The sequence below is a fragment of the Sander vitreus genome, chromosome 18 (genome assembly GCF_031162955.1).
Source record: "Sander vitreus isolate 19-12246 chromosome 18, sanVit1, whole genome shotgun sequence".
NCBI classification, from domain to species: domain Eukaryota; kingdom Metazoa; phylum Chordata; class Actinopteri; order Perciformes; family Percidae; genus Sander; species Sander vitreus.
The window spans coordinates 21,382,237-21,402,969 of record NC_135872.1 but is presented as its reverse complement, the minus strand read 5'-3'; the positions used below and the strand labels follow the sequence as shown (position 1 = coordinate 21,402,969).

The following is a 20,733-nucleotide window of genomic DNA, read 5'->3' as shown; positions in this document are numbered from 1 at the left end:
ACACACACACACACACACACACAGACAGGAACACACAGGCTTTTGTTCAAAGCTATTATTATCTGTGTAGGCACAGCTTCTCTGACATATTCTCCGGTTCTTTATTATGCTATTTTGTGTCTTTGCTTAAGAGTGTGATTTTGTGTGTGTGTGTGTGTGTGTGTGTGTGTGTGTGTGTGTGTGTGTGTGTGTGTGTCGTGTGGCATGCAGTCTGCCTGTACAAATGAATGTTGGCATTATTTGCAGTTTGTACATCAGATTATTCTGTCTGAGGTTGAGATTGTCTCCATAGCAAAGAGTGGAGGCTGCCAGATTTTCGTCAGCTTTATTGTTCTGTATAAGATATTGGATTTCATTATTTAGGGATTTGTTTAGCTAGCTCCACGTAGTGGAAAAAAGGCAAATTAAGTTAGTTTAAAGCCCAGTGCGTCTACAGATGCTGAACGATGCCTTGAGCGTCGGTATCAGACGCTGAGGGCCATTGACCAAGCTGTCGTACTTGACGAGTTGGGAGCAAGAATGCGTTGGCTAGCGGACTGAGGCTAAAGCTGCATGCGTGGCTGGAGTGTAAACTTGCTCAAATCCAATAAAGAGCAGGGCAGAGGCGCTCTAAACTCTGATAGCATCTACACAGGGGGGATTGCTACACAGTAGATTGCTAATGATGTGCTTTTTTGGCATTGTAGTTGTTACTGTAGTAAGTAAGCTGGTGAGGCTATGCTAATGATACTGTATCAGCTTACGTTAGAGCAGATAAACAACCAGTTTGTTACACTCTTTTCACTTTTGCCTGTGTTTTTGGTTTTGGAAAAGCTGAAAAAAGATCCTCTAAACTCTACATTTTTTAGAAAACCAAAGCTTGACAGGTCTGCTGGGCCTTGTTATAGAATCCTGATTGGAAATTGCTGTTTTTGGACATGGTGTAGCAAATATCTAATTACAATGTGTTTCTCGTTTTAATCAAATAACATGTTTCACTCTGCACGTTTAACCTTTATTAATGCTGTGTTTCATCTGGAACTCAACGCCTTCTTTGTGATTGTGCTGTGAACTGAAAAAGATTTTGCAGCAGATGACTCACAGATAAAGTATTCTTACAACCATTGGGAATCATGCTAAAAAATCATGCCGAGTCTGACACTGTACAAAAAAAATAACACAGCACATTCTTTCTTTGCATGCATAGGCTAGGCTGTCATTTTATCAAGACAAAACCAAAGAAGGTGGTCTCTCTGCTCTGGTTCTCTGGAAATCAAACACACCTAATCCAGATATACCAAAGTTCAGCTGGTGACGTCAGAGGTGGAGCCTGGAAGATTCTCACTATGTAATTTCTACTAAGATGCATTTACAAAGAGAATGAAGATGCCTATACATTCGTTCTTAAAGGGTAACTACTATTTTTTTGTCCGGTATTAAGCCAGACCGCTGCTGTCTGCAGCAGCGAAACAAGCTACAGTGTAATTTAATAGGACAATTGTCCAGCTTGTATTTACCTTCACAAAAGTGCTCGTTTTGCCACTGACAGGCTCAGATTAATATTCTAAGTGTCTGACAACATTATGGAAAGGATCAATTCAGAGATAGACCTTTTCTGTTTAACCTGAAGTCGCAGCGCTAAACCCACCAGACTCCATTTAAAAAAACTGCTTTTAGCGTGTATAGAGCCAACATATTTTCACATGTAAATCGGTAAACTATGTGTTTATTTTAACCAAAACTAGAGTTGTGATGGTTAAAAAAGTGGAAAGACGACCCAAAACGGCTTTTCACAGTTTTAATTTGTTTCTGTCGACTTTGAAGGAAGTGTATTTTACGATGCTAAAATTACTGTTTATTTACATGGAGTCTGGTGGGTTTATGGAATGCAATTTCGCGGATGGTTTTATGTTTAAAAAAAGGATCTTACTCTTTAACAGAAACGTCGACCTCCTTAGAAATCCTTTTCATAATTTTGTCAGACACTTAGAATATTAATCTGAGCCTGTCAGTGGCAAAACGAAGGTGAAGTTTTTTTGTGAAGGTCAATTCAAGCTGGACAATTGCCCTGTTAACTTACATTGTAGCTTGTTTCGGTACTGCCAACTGCAGCGATCTCGCTTAATACTAGACCGATGTCAAAGATTGTTGTTCCCATCAGTCACTTAGAAACAAAAACGGTAGTTAACCTTTAATCAAGCCTAATATATTGTCCACAAGTTGTCCTCCCACTTGGCAATCACTCCCTGGAAATGTAATTATCAATCTCTGTCTGTTGTCCTTTTTTTGTTTACTGCACTTGCGTTGAATCCAGACTACAGGGAAAACATAAACACTGCTGAGCTAAAATCAAATAATAATCCCTGGAGCGACTTGTTTCACCGCATTTATATCAATACCAACCACCTACAGGGCTTGTCGGACAACATCAGGGTGTAAAATTTGTCCTCGTGTCTGCGTCCATGCTGGGATAATATGCAGCAAACCCCAAAGTAAAAACAGCAGTCTCTTAAAAAACGGTTTCATCTCATACTCCGAAGACTTCCCATTCAGCTAGACATAGGTCTGTTTGGTATGAGGTCTTTTGGGGGGGTTTGTCTTCTATTTCTTCGTGATAATGAATGAAAGCAGTGCCATGATGGAGGCTATTGAATGGCATATGGCAGTTAAACATATGGTCACAAATCATGTGAATAGAGTGCCATTGATAGTATCAACACCATCATTGATACATTCTGAATTAAAGGTCAACATTCAGTCATCCATGAATTGGGCTCATCGTTGCTACATGACACCCTTAGCTTAATGTAGGCCTAATAACCACTGTTAGACACAAAACACCCATTTTAATGAAGCTATTTCTATGCCTGACACAGCATGGACTTGGTTAGAGTCATATTGAGTATTGTAAAGTAGCCTACGTAGATGAGTGGAAGTTGCGGTTAGATGTGAAGTAGCATGTAGTGCATCATGTTTTAAGGCTTAGATACAGCCTAGGCAGGTTTTTTTTTTTTTTTTTTTTTTCACCATGGAAACTGAGTTCCTCACAGGGGAACATTCCGGCACACTGAGCCTGGTCCAGATGTGAGACTCCAGCAAACCATCACGCATCATTTATGCAGCCATGTTCTTGACAGGAAGGTGGGCTGAGATGGTAGCTGCTGGGGGTCGATGGAATAGATGAATTATGTCGTCATACATATTGTCTTGTACACCAACCAAGTGTTCTCTTTTAAGGAAGGCAGTGCTCAGTGTCAGTTTGTCCGTACTCGACTTATCCCCTCAGCCTTTTGTATCCTTTAAAAAAAAAAGGATTCACGCTGTTTCCCCTATCTGTCCACGCTCGTCTCTGCCAGCCGGTTGTTCATGATGCCAAGGGCGCCCACCCCTCCCGAGAATCCGTTCTGACGTGAATTGGAGCTGGACTGGCGCGGGTGCCCGATGGCCATCTCTGAAAGCTGCTTCTGCATAATAGCCAGATTCACCTGCATAGTAGGAAAAAGAGATCAAGAAATCAACCGTCTCTGTTTGGAACGTATGGTACGTGCAACTGGTGAAGACTTGCGAAACAAGGATTAATACAACGTGTTGGCATCAGGCACATGTGATTTCACAGGTGTGAAATCAGATGTTTTTGTTTTTTTTATCCGTTCCTCTTGGTGTGTTGATTTATATGAATAAAGACGACAAATACTGAATAAGTGGGACTGACATAAACCAGATATTTACTCTCCCACACACCAACACCTTTCATTTTTCACCCTACAAAGCAATGTGTAGACAACTGATGTTCAGTCAATATTAAATTAAACGGGATGGAGCTGTTTTACACAATTATGTGTAGTTTTAGCCACGCTAGCAGCGTGACTCTAGGGGGTGTCGATCTGTCGATCCACCTCTTGGAGGGATTTCCATTATATTGTGTGCAGACGTAAAGCCCCAGTGGGCAAAGCAGCCTATTTACTTTGGTGATCCCTTGACTTTTTACTGTGGCACCACTTTGAGATCTCATTTTTAGTGAAATGTCTCAACAAATATTGGATGAATTGCAATGAAATATGTTATAGACCTTCATGTTTCCCTTCAGAATTAATTTTAATAACTCTCTTGATCCACCTGATATTTCATCTAGTCAATCTAATCTAATCTAGCCTGGGAACCAGACAAATTTGACAAACTCATGTTTCATTTACACTGGCAGATACGTCTGGGCCCCTGCCCCGTTGGACAGATTTCCAGCCGGCCAGGACTGGCCGGACCAAATTACAACCGCTTATCTCATGTGGGGTGGGTTTAAGATGATGACTGATAGAGCAGCGTCATGCTTGAACATATTTACCGAATGTAGTTACTGATTGTAACTGGCATTCTCCGTCATGCGGAATTTACCAGGCCCACTAAACTCTGATCAAACTGTCAAACTAGGCAACACTGATCATCTCTCTCTCTCTCTCCTCTCGCTGTCTGTCAGCTGCTCATTGTTCGCCTTCTTCTAAATTACTAGAAACACCAAAGCAGAACCAGAAAACCCAAGATATTATAAATTTGGTGTTGCTCCATTATTTCTGAGACCAGAAGTGTCGGTGAGTTTCGGATATTATGTCGAATAAACAAGCGACCGTCTCGATCGTGTGACGTGTGTTTACAGTGTTACATATTTTTGTTGTACTGCACAGCTCTCTCTCACTGCTGCAGATCCTCTTTTCACCTGGTCTTCCGTTTTAGCTACAGAGTGAGACCTCTTTTCTTTTTCTTCTTCTGTACTATCTTTGATTGCACTGGCACATGCTCAGTAGCTCAGATGTAGATCATGTCAGCTAGCTAGCTCCATAGAGAGTAAAAGAAAGGCTGTTTCTCCAACTTCGGTCAGTTACAAGGCAGGATTAGCTGGGAGACTTCTAAATGAGGGCGCACATGGAAGTAGTTCTTTTGTAGATTATGGTGAACTTGTGTGTGTTGTAGCAGTGCTTTGCTATTGAGAACGAGGTCGCATGCTAGCGTTAGCATGCTAATGCTACAAGCTAACGGTTGCGGCTAGCCAGCTCGTTTCGGCTTGTGACGTCACAATCCGTGCCGATTTTGAACAGCTCACCCGGAGACTGAAGGCAGGACACATTCAGAAACCGTATCTCACTCAAAACAGCATGGATGGATTTTTTTCAAAGTTTGTATGTGTGTGGAAGCACCAGATACACAAAAGAACACCCCAAATCCCAGGAAAAGTGTTTTTTTCATAATATGGGCACTTTAAGGAAAGAAGCTGCTCATTACTCTGGTGGTACAGCAGCGGATACTTTTGTATCGCCTGCCAGACGGCAGCAGAGTGAACAGGCTGTTGCCGGGGCGGGTATTTTCTTTTAGTACCCTTTTGGGCTCTATGAAATGTCTAGTCTCTTAGTTCTCTTATTCCTCTCTCCACAAGGACAATATGTACAAAACCACTTTCTCTGACTTCACATGCTATTCATGTAGGGCTCTGATGTTATCAACCAGTTCTGAAGCTGAATCAAACTTTGAACAAGTTGTTCTTTTATTTCAAACGGGGACAACCACATTGTGTTGGCGTTTTGTAAGTATTCTAAATGTCATATCTTTTAATCAGCATTATGCGCATGCTGTAGAAAAACAAGAGTCAACAAATGACTCTGTGAGGCTGTACTGAGCCACAGCTGTGCTTTGAGCTTAGTGCTAATGTCAGCATGCTAACATTTTAGCTATAGACTGTATAAAATATGGACGTACAGTAGTCACCTGAAGGTTTCTGAAGAGCCAAAATGAAGCTCAAAGCGGGCGTCTCCCGGTGGCTCCGGCCATTGCCATCTTGGCTGTGACTGGCGTTGGTGAATCCAAAAATGGGGGAAAAGAGCTGAGGCAGGCTGAATGAAGCCTACAGTCTATGCTCACGTCCTGTGACGGCAGCCACCTGTCACTCAAAGCGAACCGCTCTTTATTATGCACAACTTTAAGCCCCCACAGTTGTCATGAAGGGGGAACTTAGCTATAGAGACCAAACACGTTTTTTGTACCAGGCTGTAAACATGTTAAATTCTGCTTTAAATGTTGCCATTTTAACATGTGGGTGTATGGGGATTAACTCCCTTTTGGAGCCAGCCTCAAGTGGCCACTCGATGAACTGCAGTTTTTAGCACTTCCGCATTTGCTATATTTTTCAGCACTGGAGACTGACGCCTAATAGGAGCATGCATTTGCTAATTAGCACTTACTTAAAAAATGTAACAGGGTGGGTGAGTTAAAAAGTACCAGTAATGTAATTCCTCAAACTAATTTGATTATATATTATATTGCGATTATAACACACTCATTTTGAAGGTACTAATGCAGTGCCTGTTTGGAGCGTGTGCCTGTTCGGAACAGGCCCCCGGAAGTGCTGCTTACAGCGTTCTTGAGAACTGCTATTTCAGTCGACTTTACAGTCGACACTGCACTCCCTTGGATCCCCAGCAACACACCCGCCAAGTGTGAAGTAGATCGGATGAACCATTCTCGCGACGGACACACACACACACACACACACACACACACACACACACACACACACACACACACACACACACACTCACAGAGATTCCTTGCCTTATAGTTTGATGGTCATCTGTGATGCGTTAGTAACACGTTTCCATATCTTAATGGTTGCTCTTTGGGCTAATGGTTTTACACCAGTTTGTTTACAGCCTTCCAGCATCACACCATTCACACAATCTCAGTCAAAACCATAACCCTAATAATCATAAGGTGTGAAAATTCACTTCCCCCCCCCCCCCCCCCCTCCAGTTTACAATTATCCTGCGGTGAGTAAGCACAGTTTTGACATTCAAAACAACAGGTCACACTGCTAATTGGTCTCGTCTGAAAAATGGGGGAGCAGTTATGGAAATGTATGAACAATTGACACCTCTGAGTGGCTTCAAGGGCTGTTGAAGGGGTGACAGCAGTGGAGTCAGGCCATTGGTATTCAGATATATTTTACACATAATATGAATATACGCCAGAAAACAGCAGCAAAAACAAACCTCTAATTACCGATATGTGTCTACAGGAAGTCCTTATTAAAATATTAACCATACTATATAACCTTTGTTAAACTATTATTGAGCTTGCTTATTTTAATTATATTTAGACAATAACTAAAATGAATTAACATTGGTTTCAATAATAGGAAGTACCCACAGGCCGTAATATGATGTCTTTTTAAAAGTTTTTTTTAAAGATTATTTTTTTGGGGCTTTTCCCTTAATTCGATAATGACAGTGGATAGACAGGAAAGGGGGAGAGAAAGAGAGGATGACACGCAGCAAAGGGCTGCAGGTCGGATTCGAACCCGGGCCGCTGCAATATGGCCGCGTAATATGATATGTTGTGGTTCATAACGTCTCTCTCGGGTGAAAACCTTGCATGTCCAAAACCGTTGTTTTTCGGGAAATGAAAAAAGGCTAACATGAAAACATTTTATTGAGCTTTTTTTTTAATCTCAGACGAAATCAGACTCAATCGCCTTGTGTCTGTATAAATATTTATACAACCTACAGACATTGGGTGACCGATAGCATTGAGATACGAGGTTTCTGCCCGACAGCGACAATATGGAGTTTCTGCATTGACAACTGTGCAGGAAAGCTGCAATAGAGCATTCCAAATTCAATACAGCTTGTAATGAGTGAGATGACGAAGAGCAGGGTGAATAAGGAGTTAATGACCACAGTGAGCTACAGGGAAACAAAATGATTGACTCAATTGGCGTTTTTCCATTACGTGGTACCTGCTCCACTCGCCTCGACTCTGCTCGCATTTTTTGGTTTTCCATTACGAAAAAAAGTCCCTGGTAGCTGCCAACAGGTACTTTATTTAGTACCACCTCGGTCGAGGTTCCAAGCGAGCTGAGGTGATACCAAAAGGTGACGTGAAAACCTGCAGGCTACTGATTGGTTGGAGAGAATCGTCACTAATCACTGCGTCATCATTGCTAGCGACAGACGGGGTGTGTGTGTGTCGCGTTAGGTCACGGCAGTTTCCTGCGGCGTCGCTATGACGACCAGCCACGCTCGCCTCAGGCATGAGGCGGTACTAAATCTGCAACGGAAAATGGAGGACGGGGCACCGTGGCCGAGTCGAGTCGAGCCGAGTAGAGTAGAGTCGAGCAGGTACCATGTAATGGAAAAACGCCAAAAGTCCTTTCTGCTACTCATGTGAGCAGTCTGACCAAATTATTCTGGGAGATAACTGAATATCTTGTGCATAATAATACATGTGACTACATCAGACAGGTGGAACAACACACAAGCTGTCAGCAACACAACCTGCTCCCTCCCTGAAGCTCTCACCTTGTTGGCTGCCAGGAAGTCCCTCATGGAGATCATCTCCCCAGACATCCTGCGCCCATTGTCAGTCTCGCTCTCGTTGATGGCGTCTGTCTCGATGGAGGGGTCCCTGCGGGCGCGCAGGTGGCCCGGGGCCACCACGTTCCGCCGGGGGTGCCGGTGCGGGTGATGTCCCCTCCTGGGGAAACAGCAGCGGCAGGGGGCCTCCAGCCTCCTCAGCAGCCAGTTGAGGACCTGCTTGATGATGATGGAGATGATGTTGAAGAGGGAGTAGATGCAGCAGACGCCGGTGAGGATGAAGAAGAAGTTGCCCAGGCGATACGCGACCGTGGCATGGCCCTCGTAGACGGCCCGCTGGCTGCTCACCATGTCTCCGAAACCGATGGTGCTGAAGGCCACGAAGCAGAAGTAGAGCGAGTCCAGGTAGCCCCAGCCCTCGGCCGCCGAGTACATGAGCGAGGCGCAGCAGGACACCAAGATGGCCGCTGCTCCTAGAATAAGCATGACACAGTAGACCGAAGGCTTCCAGCCGGCCAGATCTGCCCCTTTCCCCCCTCCACTCCCTCCAACTTCGCCCGCTCTGTTTCCCTCAGAGACCTGCCGGCCATTCGATGCGAGGACAGCTTTGTTATGGCGTCGCTGGTGACAGGACTTGAGGACGACGGCGATGACGGTGATGACACGCTCCAGAAAGAGGTTGAAGAAGAGGATGGTGGCTGCGCAGCCGAGCAGGCCGTAGAACATCAGGAAGACTTTTCCTCCAATGGTGGCAGGAGTGGTCATCCCAAACCCTGGGATACACACAAACACATTATGCAATAAGTAGAAATTGACACAGTAATACAGTGGTAGTAGTTCAGGATAAAAAAAAATAATGAACACTGAGAGTAGTTGAACGACTTGTCCTTCGCAGGTGTGTGTCTGAATAAAAGGATAGAATTAATTACATAAAAGCATTACCATCCCTTGAAAAGGCTTACTCAATTTCCCCATTTCATTTCACTGACACACAACCACACACACACACACACACACACACACACACACACACACACACACACACACACACACACACACACTTAGAAATGAGGAGACAAGTGTGTCCATCAGCCTCCAGCTGCTTTGATTTACCTTTTAAACCAAACTCACATTGTCTCTGTCATTAACAAAGGTAACTATGACTGTTCTCTTCTTCTAAGGGAAAATTAAACTCACACAACTGCCTCGATCTTCTGGGTTGCCATTGGTGACGCGCTCTCCTCTCTCTATCTTTTTCTCACTCATTCACTCACTCACTTTAAGAGCTGAGGGGGTTTTCAGTCCAAGCACGTCACGGCAATCAGTACCAACGCCTCGGTTTGTCTAACATTTTTACTGTATTCCCTACAGTCACTTGGCAAGTAAAAGAGCCACTGGGGCCACTATTTACATCTCAATGTAATCATGATCTTCTATTTGTAAAGGTAAGAACCCATTAAACTGTATTTATAAACTGAGATGTGGGTTGTGTTTGACTTCTCTGTCTCTTGTGAACTGACAGATGAACAAAATGGGAGTCAAAGGTCTTTCCATCGACTGCACCAATCTCGGCGAGTTTTTTTCCCCTTCATTTAACACTGAAAGCTCAATGAAGCACCGTCTGTCTACCTGTCTTATCGGTTTTCCCTTTTCAGTGTGTTGCATTCATAACATTGGAAATTTGAACACATACTGTAATTGATGCGGCAATTACACAGTTACATGCACCGTCTTTTGCAGCTGCTTAAAAGCCCTTTTTCACTAGCAAAACAAAGCTATAAACATTTCTGCATCTCGTGTCATGAAAAACATACTCTGAGGATTTGATTGTCTACACATTCGGATTTGTTCCCAAGGCGCTAATTGAGCTGGAGAACACGACGATAAAGCCAAATGAGATTGGGGTGTGTGTGTGTGTGTGTGTGTGTGTGGGGGGGGATATGTCACGCTGAATATAAATAATGCATGGTTCTGCAAAACAGGGACAAGTTTATGAAAGGACTGCCAGGTAAACATAAAGCAGATGATTCAACATTCACAGTCACTCAAGAAAAACATTTAAAGCAATAGTTGGGAAAGTACGCTTATTAGCTTTCCTACTGAGCTTAGATACCGCTCTCATTTGTCTGTTAAATATGAAGGTAGAGAGAGCAGCTGCTTAGCTTTGCTTAGCTTTCAAAAGATATCCTCAGCGTTGCATAATTTGTAGCCTGGATGCCAGCCGAACGTAGCCCCGCCCACAACATTTGAGGTCGGGGAGTTCGGTCTGGACTTGATCCGTTGTGGAGCAACTGTGCTCGAACCAGAGCTGTTCGGACCAATCAAATTGTCAGGGCGGGCTTTATACGATGATGGACAGATGATCAACAGTAACGTAATCGACCACGTCACCAAAGAGCGCTTGGGTTGAATTCGTTGCAACCAACAACCTACAACTGATTGGTTGGAGGTCTATCCAATTGAGTGCGGAGGCATTTTCTTTCCTGGTTCGGTTGAAACACGCGCCATAATCACAGCCCAATGGAGCGGTATCAGACTCATATTCTGACTAGAATCTGAGTATGACAACGTCCGTCTACGTCATTTGCATAGTGAATTGTTTTTGAATTTGTGAAAAAACACATGGCCGTAGTTGCAAAATCGACCTACAATGCAAAAGTAAACTGCTCAGATTGTGTTTTGCATGTTTGAGGGTCTGAATCGATTGGATTTTCCTTGCCGAAATGCACCTTGGGAGGCATAGTTTACTTTTATGTATACAGACATGTACCTTCCACTTTATTTTTTATTTTTCTATCAAAGAACCATTTATTTTCTAACACAGTTGTTAATCTTTTCTACTGATGATTCAGTGCTCCAACTGTGGATCACTTTTACTTCCAAAACCAGGGTCACCCGAAATACCTCCTCCAACTTCACAACATTTCCCAATTCATCAAACTATTGCTTTAAATTTAAAAGTAAACCAATATATGCAATGTATGCATATCATTATAATATATAGTATCACCACCTAAAAATACAACTTTCTTTTGCTATATGCTCAAGCATCTACATCAGCGGAACTCTAAACATGAGGACTTGTGTGCATATGTTCTGACCATGCATACATAAAAGCTGTAATGCTCCCTTGTACAGTTCAATGGATTCATCCAAGCTCTGATGCACGCAGTCCTCTGCCTATGAGGGTCTCTCCCTTAACCTGCTGTATATATGTACTCCAAAAACGGAGCTATGAAAGTGTTAGATTAAAAAAAGAAGATGAAGAGCATAAAGAGCGATCGCTCAAAACTGATGAGAGTTGGCGTAAATTCAATAATAGAACATCTGTCTGATTGCTGACTGGATTCATGCTGTAACAAGTGGGATGTTACAGCATACACCATCTCTGGAGAAGGACCTTGTAGTCTTTGTAATCAATGATTGTGGAGCCAAGCACTGTGAAGCTGTCTGCGTTCCTTTTTTTTCATGTCACTGACTCTTCTCTTAAAAGGCTGCTTGAATGCTACTTGATGAGACGTGGTAAAGTTTGTGATAAAAAAATCTGAATGTTGTCTTCACTGCTCTGTCAGAGGTCTCGGAAACGTGCAGAAGAGCTGCTAGTAGAGCAGAGGAGAACAATTTCTTCGGGAAATTGTCAGTGGCTTTAGGAATCAGGGGAGAATCACGGGATCAATATTGCGATCACCTCTCCTTTTAGGCCACCATCATTCACAATGTGTTTGTTAACGTAGAGCTGCAAGGATTAATCGATTAATCGATAAGTTGTCGACAATTAAATGAATCGCCAACTACTTGGATAATCGATTAACTGGTTTGAGTAATTCTTTATGAAAAAAGTAAAAGTTCTCTGATTCCAGCTTCTTAATTGTGAATATTTTCTGGTTTCTTCACTCCTCTGTGACAATAAAGTGAATGTACAAAGTATTTGAGTGGTGGATAAAACAAGACATTTGAGTTCTTCAGAAAACACTGATTGACATTTTCCACAATTTTCTGACATTTTGTAGACCAAACAACTAATCGATTAATCGAGAAAACAATTGAGAGATTAATCGACCATGAAAATAATCGTTAGTTGCAGCCCTACATTAAAGAACTTGATACAGTCCTTCATCAGCAATACTCCCATTTAAATGGTGATGACCAAAGCCCATGTAATCAAAGGGCCTGTCAAACTGTCAACTATATGAATCAGCTCACACCAATCTACTACACTGACACCGATGCCTCTGGTGCTCCCTGACGGTCACGGACACAGCCAGTGCTGAAATGGAAAAATGGTTGCCAAGGAGAAATCTTGCTTTGATGCAAACATGAAATAGATTTTTTTTTTCAGTCTGGTTTGGTTTAGTCTGGCATTGCCAGACCTTCCTCCACAGCGCCGCGGAGGAGGGTCTGGCTGGTCCACACAGCATTCCGGGATGGGAGAAAAACGTGCTCTGGTGTTATTGGCATTTCTTTAAACCAATCACAATCGTCATGGGCGGCGGAAATCCAGCATAATTTCCGGCATCAACGGAGCAAATCCCGGAAGTGGAACGTCGCGGATATAGACTAAGTCTGGTTGAACCTACTAAATCAAGTGCTAAGACATGCGTAAGCCATGTTGAACTGCCGATGACACCTTAAAAACAACTTGAATTGGATCTCTTATCTATCTTAGTCGATTAGTCAACTAATCGGTCGTTTTGGTCTTTTTGTATGCTTTTGCATGCTGAATGAATGCATTTGCCACTTTGCACACATTTATGGTCATTTTTAATCCTGTGTAAGGTATTTTATGTTTACTGTCCGAGTTCGTTTTTGCACTGCACTGTATGGTGAGGCACGTCTAAGACGATTTTCTGCCATGACAGACAATAACCTTTTCTGAATCTGAATATCCAAGAAACTTCTGAGCACATTTCTGGTAAACACAAGATTTAAAGGGGTGCTGTTGGATGACTCTTTGTGGAAAAGCTCCGTTTTCCAGATGGTATAAGGATCGCATTTACATTGTGCTTTTAGTCTTAACGACCACTCAAAGCGCACAGATCTGTCGAGTGAATCAACTAATCGAATAAATCAGATGAGTGTTAGTCGACTAAGGATTTCTTTAGTTGAGGTCAGTCCTACTCTTCAAAATAAACATGCAGTAGGCCTACATGAAAAGATAAGATGTGGTAATGTGTATGCTGGCTCACTACATGGCTCACCAATCAAACTACCAGAGCCACTAGCAATAATTCTGCTATGACAAGTCAAACATCAACCACCCTCAAGTTTGATTAAACACAACCTGGCTTCTAACATCCCTCCAGCACAAAATACAGTCAGAGGGTAAGTTATTCATTTCATTTTTTTTCTCCTTTTTGGCTCATGGAAAGTGAGTAATTAATAACCTTGATATGGGAAACTTTGTTTGAGGAAAACTATGCAAGACAAAGACATTTGTTATAGTGAGTCACATTAAGTTGTAATAACATGCAAATGAAAACAAGCATACACACACACACAAGTGCATAACTGATGATGGTCTCGAAGAGATAATAAATTGTGGATTTTAAAATGCAATATACGTTTACAGAAAAGAAGAAGAAAAAGATGATAGCGCTTGACGGAGAAAATCGCATTTGACGCTGAGTTTTCAAATGCCTGTTTTCTCTCCATCTCACCAATGGTTGACACCACAGTTCCCACGAAGTAAAAAGCGCCGGTGAAGTCCCATCGAGGTCTGATTGTGTCCACGCGGATGCCCGCCACGTTCGCCTCCTCGTAGTTCCTGAGGAAGTTATTCAGGTCTTTCTTACTCAGGTTGTACTTCTGGCTGAACTGCTCGAACCTCTGCGCCCAGCGCTCATTGGCTTCGCGCTCCTTCGGCTGCTCCAGCGCGGAGAAGACTGCGGCCCCACAGAGGAGATACATGACGATGAACAACGCCAGCAACAGAAACCTCGCGTTATCCTCGTTTATGGGACCGGAGCCGCAGCAGCAGCCGCTCCTACATGCCATTATGTTGCTGCTATTGTCACCGTTGTGCAGCTGCAGCGAGGGACCCGTGGCATGGTTAGCCTCGAATACAAAAAAAAACGCACAGTCCTGGGGCAAAAGAAACGTTGACAAGATTATTTTTTTTTTTTACGACAGAAAAGTCCTGCGCAATACAAGAAAATTGTTGTTAAGGCAGGTTATGGTCGAGTTCTCCCAAGGCTGTGGATTTGGCATGTTTTTTTATTTTTTTTGCTCACGAGCTTCTATGTGCAGTCCAAGTCTAAACCGTTAATCCAAAGCGCGTCCTCTTAACGACTCATTACTTCATCTCCACCAGCTGCGGTCTTAAGGTCTGGGTTGCTAAGATGCTCAGAGAGGAGGAGAGAGCCAAGCGGCAACCTGTGGATGCAGAGAGGCGTCCTGTTGTGCTCTCATGTCCTGCCTCTCCAAAGAAAAGTCTCCACCCCTGCGCGCGCGTTTTACGCACCGCGGATTGACCACAAACATGGATGAACTTACAGCCTCTGTCCATTCATCACTATATGCGAAGTGTATTTAGTCAGATCTGCCAAATTTCCAATCCAATTTCCCCCAGTTTGTAGAGGCCGAATCAGATAATGTTCGACCCGCAACCCAACTTTGGAGGTTTGATTCTAACAATATAGAGCGCGTTTGCATAGTGAGATCAATATGACTTGACATTTTCTGGCTCTGATGAGGGATTCAAGCTCCTGTTCCGCGGTTACCCGGGGACGATGTGAGCAAATGTCACAACGGAAGGACGCTTCGAGATACATTATTCAGGATCGCAGGGACAACAGAAGAGCTATTTCTGTCAAACCGGGAATCTAACAACATGATAACGCGCCCAAAGACATTTCCAGAACCCTGGACGGAGCAGCAGCCTTTCCAGGTCACACTTTGCCAAGTGGTCTTGATGTAAACTTACAGCTTGCTTATATTATAGGAAGACATGAGTGGTAACTGTTAAGTGCTTTAGCTTGAAATAATGTAATGGAGTCTTTTTTTTATGGAAATACAAAAGTACAACTTTGCCAGAACTATTTTAGAAAAAATTGTTAATAGTACCAATTGTTATTAACATTTTGGACTCTTTAACATTACATATACCGAAGCTGAGATTATATCACTGTATTATTGTCTAATATTGTCTCTTAAAGAGACCTGTGCATCATCCTCTAGTATACTAAGGCTGCAACTAACGATTATTTTCATTGCCGATTATCTGTTAATTATTATTTAGATTTATTCATTATTTGATTAGTTGTTTGCTCTATGAAATGGTAAAACAATGTTGATCAGTGTTTCCCAAAAGTCCAAGATGGCGTCCTCAAATGTCTTGTTTTGTCCACAACTCAACTTCAGTTTACTGTCACAGAGGAGAGAAGAAACTAGAAAATAATCACATTTAAGAAGTTGCAATCAGAGAAATTCTAATTCTAATTCTCTCTATAAAAATGACTCTATCCGGTTACTCGATATTTAAAATAGTTGGCGATTCATTTACGAAGTAACAGTCGACAGCTAATCGGTTAATCGATTAATCATTGCGGCTCTAAAGTCTACTGCAACTGGTGATAGAATTATCAGTGTGTAGTAAAGCAGTACTCTGAAGTAAAACTAATACAGTAGTATTACATTAATATAGCAGTTCATGATTTCACAACATCACATTGACACCATGATCCGTATTAGTTTGAAACAATAAAAGATAGAATAGAATTTCCAAAAAATGGACATTTCCTTACAAAAAACTACAGTTCCAGCTCAGTAACTTGATTATGATTGAATCTACGCCTTAGGTTACCGTTAAATCAACTTTATGTCATGTTACTACAATTCCTAAGCAGACTCCAATGGAAGCCATTTTTAGTGTCCTATACCAGGGGTGTGTCACTACCCGATGTGAGTCGAGTGCAGATGTGAGTTGCGTCACTTTGCGACAATGATCCCTGATGTCAGTTCTAGATTAGAGGCTGATGTAGCCTATAAGAAGCGTAACTCTCGCCAAAATGCAACCAGGTCCGGCGATTGCTATAGGCGAACTAGGCGATTGCCTAGAGCGTCAAATGTGTTGGGGGCGCCGTGTCGCCCTTAGGTCTACTTCTCGCGAAATAAAACATGTTCATTAAACATGATCATCCTAGGGCGCCCCCTCAGCCACACGGAGCTCTGAAGCAGACCTGTGCGTCGCTAGAGACGAGCAGCGGCACAGACCACGGAGCTGCTGCAGCTCGCCTTCCGTGGTCTGTGCAGCTTCAGGTTTATAAAGGACGCGCTCTGTTGTGGGCATGCTGCGGTAGATGTGTCCCGTTTGTGCTCTGTGTATTTCTGCACTAGTTTCGGTTTTCCACCGCCAATGTAGAGCAGCGTGCAGCCACTTCCCTAAACTTTGTCTCATTCAGAGACCAGAGTCTCAAACGGGGCTCTGAGTCTGTCAGACGGTCTGAGATCTACCGTATCAGCAGAGCAATCACGTAATGCACAGCAGACTATGGTGCAGGTGGATTATTTTCTGAAATATTGTGATTTCATTAGTAATAGCCTATTATCACTTTATTTTTCTCAAAATATCAGATATCATCTCAGATATCTCAGATAGATATATTTTGAATGGGCACAACGTTTTGAACATGACTAGAAATATTGCTCAAACACATCTGAAATATTACAGTCCAGGGGTTTATTAATTTATTTCAGGGGGAGGACCCCCAGACCCCCCCATCATAAGTCACCATGCACACAAATCAGGAAACAAAACACTGGCCTTTGGGTTGCCAGACCAGTTATGATTAGACCAAATGTTGATGCCATCTAACTTACATGCAAGTAAAATGTACATACATTGGTACTCTATCGCTGACACAGCACTGTGGAGATCTGGCACTGCGAGACTGGGGGGCGCAAAACTCAATCTCGCCTAGGGCAACCAAAGGGCTAGAGCCGGCCCTGAATGCAACCTAGGGGCTTTTTGTGAATGTACCCGAGTCAAACTTTCGTTTAAAAGCATATTTACGACAGAATCGCCACTTTTAAGATTTACCGTATTCTCGTTTTTCGGTCAAATGGCCTTTTGAATGGGAGTGCTAGGGGCACTTTTATGCTAGCCTCAAAATAGCTATTTTTAAAACACTAAGAAGGCTCGACACAACATGAAACTTTGCTCGAAGTATCACCTTAACGAAAGCATTGACAACATTGTTTGTGTACCCAGAGTTTACTAAAAAGAAAGGTTTTGAACAACTCACCGTAGCTCTTGTTGTTTCCGGCCGCTACCACCTCGGCAGTCAACACGAGTCGACATCCGAATGCGAATGAACGGACTCCATATGAGGCTCCTTTTTCAACTACGAGGTCAATATTGTTTTTCAATAACGACAAAGCAAGAAATAATCCGTGCATTTATATGGAACTAAGCTTTCCATCTTTACTCTCCTCCCTGTTATGTTGCATTCGGAAATCGATTGTTTTTGACTGATAAAATGGCTGCGGCCGGAAACAACAAGAGCTACGGTGAGTTGTTCAAAACCTTTCTTTTTAGTAAACTCTGGGTACACAAATAATGTTGTCAATGCTTTCGTTAAGGTGTAGAGCCCCCGTGATACTTTGAGCAAAGTTTCATGTTGTGTCGAGCCTTCTTAGTGTTTTAAAAATAGCTATTTTGAGGCTAGCATAAAAGTGCCCCTAGCACTCCCATTCAAAAGGCCATTTGACCGAAAAACGAAAATATGGTAAATCTTAAAAGTGGCGATTCTATCCTAAATATGCTTTTAAATGAAAGTTTGACTCAGGTACATTCACAAAAAGACCCTAGGTTGCATTTTGGCGAGAGTTACGCTTTAAGCCTTTACACATACCTTTTTATGGTGCATACAATACTAAGCTTTTAATGTTAAAATGTGGCGTTCCTCGTTGTCGGCTGTCAAGGCTGCATGGGAACAGGACTTGGGGGAAGAAATCTCTGATGACTTATGGGGGGGACATTCTTTCCCAAGTTCACTCTTCTTCTATGTGCGCCAAACATGGTCTAATTCAATGTAATATCCTCCACCGCATTCACTGGATTTACCTGGATGTTAATCCTGTCTGCGACAGGTGTAGAATAGCTTCCGCTTTGCTTATTCATATGTTTTTTTACAGTGTAACGTGTTTGTTTTGATGTCTGAATTGTTTGGGGTGTGGCTGACTGCACAATAAATGAATGTGTGTACTAAACAGCATGGTGTGTATACAGCAGTGACAGTAGACAAACTACTTGGCTGTTTACAGCCTACATGACTCACTCCCTGATTACTGGATTTTATAGACTAAGCCAAATCCATACCACACAGCAAACTATTGATATTTCTCCGGCAATTATTTAGAGATTGGAGTTGATTGGAGTGTTGTTTCTTCTCTCCCAGCAACTGTTATGGTTCTGGAGTGGCTAGAAGATATTAAAGAGTCATAAATAGGTTATGCAGGACACTGAGACTAAATGGGAATAGTGTTTATATTCTCTGGTTTCTCAGGGTTAAAATGGTTAAATGTATTGCTGCCACATTTCAACCACAAATCCATAGTCTTGATTTGTTCACTTGAACAGTCGCAGTGAACAAACGTCATTGTAAACGTGATTGCGTTTGTTGCGGCAGGTGTCACATTTAAGGATTGCATTGAAAATAGGAATGTTGAATATAAAATGTGGTTTAATATTCTTAGATTTACATTTTGAATTAAACATTTTTACAGTATTATTACTTTAAGGAATTAAGCAATTAGTTTAGGAATTATGACGTTCTCAAAATCCCTTCACCTTGGGAAACAACAACAAACTTCGAGCTAGCAAGCTACAATGCTGAAAATGGCAAATATTTTGGATCGTGCAACAAGAAAGCTAGGCCTGTTGGTTCTTTCGGGGAATGATTGTAAAGATTTACAAAAAATATATTTACAACATTTGCTCTCTAACTAGGACGTTTTGGACCGATTAGTGGGGATTTACTATAGACGAAGTAGACACGGCGATTGGTAAGAGGCAAAGGACGTTTAACCATGTATCCATCTAATTTAAATGGCTCAAGTTACTGTATTGTGTGAACAGTTAACTTCTCTTGATATTTTATGTGGCGTTTTCGTTTTCAGAGTGTAAATGTTCCACCAAAACAAGTTCCTTCCGGAGACCATTTTTGCAAAGCCACCGTGACTGCGTCCGAACTTAGTACCGCCCAAGACGATTGTGATTGGTTTAAAGAAATGCAAATAACCCATATCCTTTTTTTCTCCTTCTCCAGGCCCTGTTTACACGTACATGGTTATTTTGAAAAACGGAGACATTTCCCTAATTCCCTTCGTTTGTGCCCTTCGTTTACACGCAAACGGAGAATTCGCCTCTGACAACGAGTCTTTCTAAAACCTCCAGCCAGAGTGGAGATTTTGGAAAACTTTGTTTGCACGTTTGCATGTAAACTGAGACAAACGGAGGTTTAGGCAGCCGAATAAGTGAGGAAGAGAAGAGAGAGGAAGTGATTCGTTGCTGTTGTTGCTATTTTCGGGATTCTGATTGGCTAACATGGGCTTGAGCTTCTCGTTACACTGCCACCTACAGGTTTGGCATGCTCTTGACGGCAGTGACGGCATATATACGCGTGTACGTGTAAACGGAGTTTATGAAAATAGCCAGCCACGTGGAAACGTAGCACCAGAATGTACTGTATCTTTGGAGGGGCCGAACTTTACTGTACTATAAGTGGCAACAGTAGCCTACATTAGGGGGCCAACAGAAAGAAATGCAAACAAATGTTATGTTATTTTTAATTAATTCAAGATTATTATTATCTATAATGTATTATCTTCTATGAATATAACATCTTCCTAAATTGCATATCATTTGTAGTAGGATCTTATTACACATGGTCTGTCCCTGCCTTGCTCCTTCAGACTGCGTTCTCCCGTGTTCGCGGTGGGCTAGGGCGGCCTAATATATGCAAGGGGGTAAGCTTCGCTTCAGAGCTTGAACCTCTTATGGCGCCATTTTGATGCTACAAAGTGATCACCCGACGTTAGCATTCCATTGACTGCCATTCATTTTGACGTCACTTTGACAGCGAATAACTTTACATCTGAAGCGTTTAAAGACTTTATTTGTCCATTGTTTATTTCTAAGGAAACACAACAACGTATAAAAGGCTCCATTACCTTGTACCTCACATTATGGCTCCGTAGTAGACGTTTTTGTAAAAATAGGCTAACGATTGTGTCATAACCACGCGACTTACTGTCGCATAGTAGAGAAATTACCGTACAGTACAGGAGAAGCGCGCAGGCAGTTTCGACTTACATTAGCTGTTTAAGTTTAATTACTAATGTTAACTAGCATTTTAGTTAGCAGTAATTAGCCTGTGTCCATGTTATCTCCTTACATATA

The 20,733-nt window shown here is 42.4% G+C and overlaps 1 protein-coding gene across 1 annotated transcript; it reads right to left on the bottom strand.

Moving 5' to 3' along the window:
* Positions 1 to 1,522: 1,522 nt before the first annotated feature.
* Positions 1,523 to 14,625, bottom strand: kcnk13b (potassium channel, subfamily K, member 13b). Its single transcript, XM_078274710.1, has 3 exons — positions 13,991 to 14,625; positions 8,319 to 9,106; positions 1,523 to 3,464 (listed from the first exon to the last, which is right to left on the bottom strand). The coding sequence occupies exons 1-3, from the start codon at positions 14,325 to 14,327 to the stop codon at positions 3,309 to 3,311; spliced, it is 1,281 nt and encodes a 426-aa protein (XP_078130836.1). The 5' UTR covers positions 14,328 to 14,625; the 3' UTR covers positions 1,523 to 3,308.
* Between the last annotated feature and the right edge of the window lie 6,108 nt (positions 14,626 to 20,733).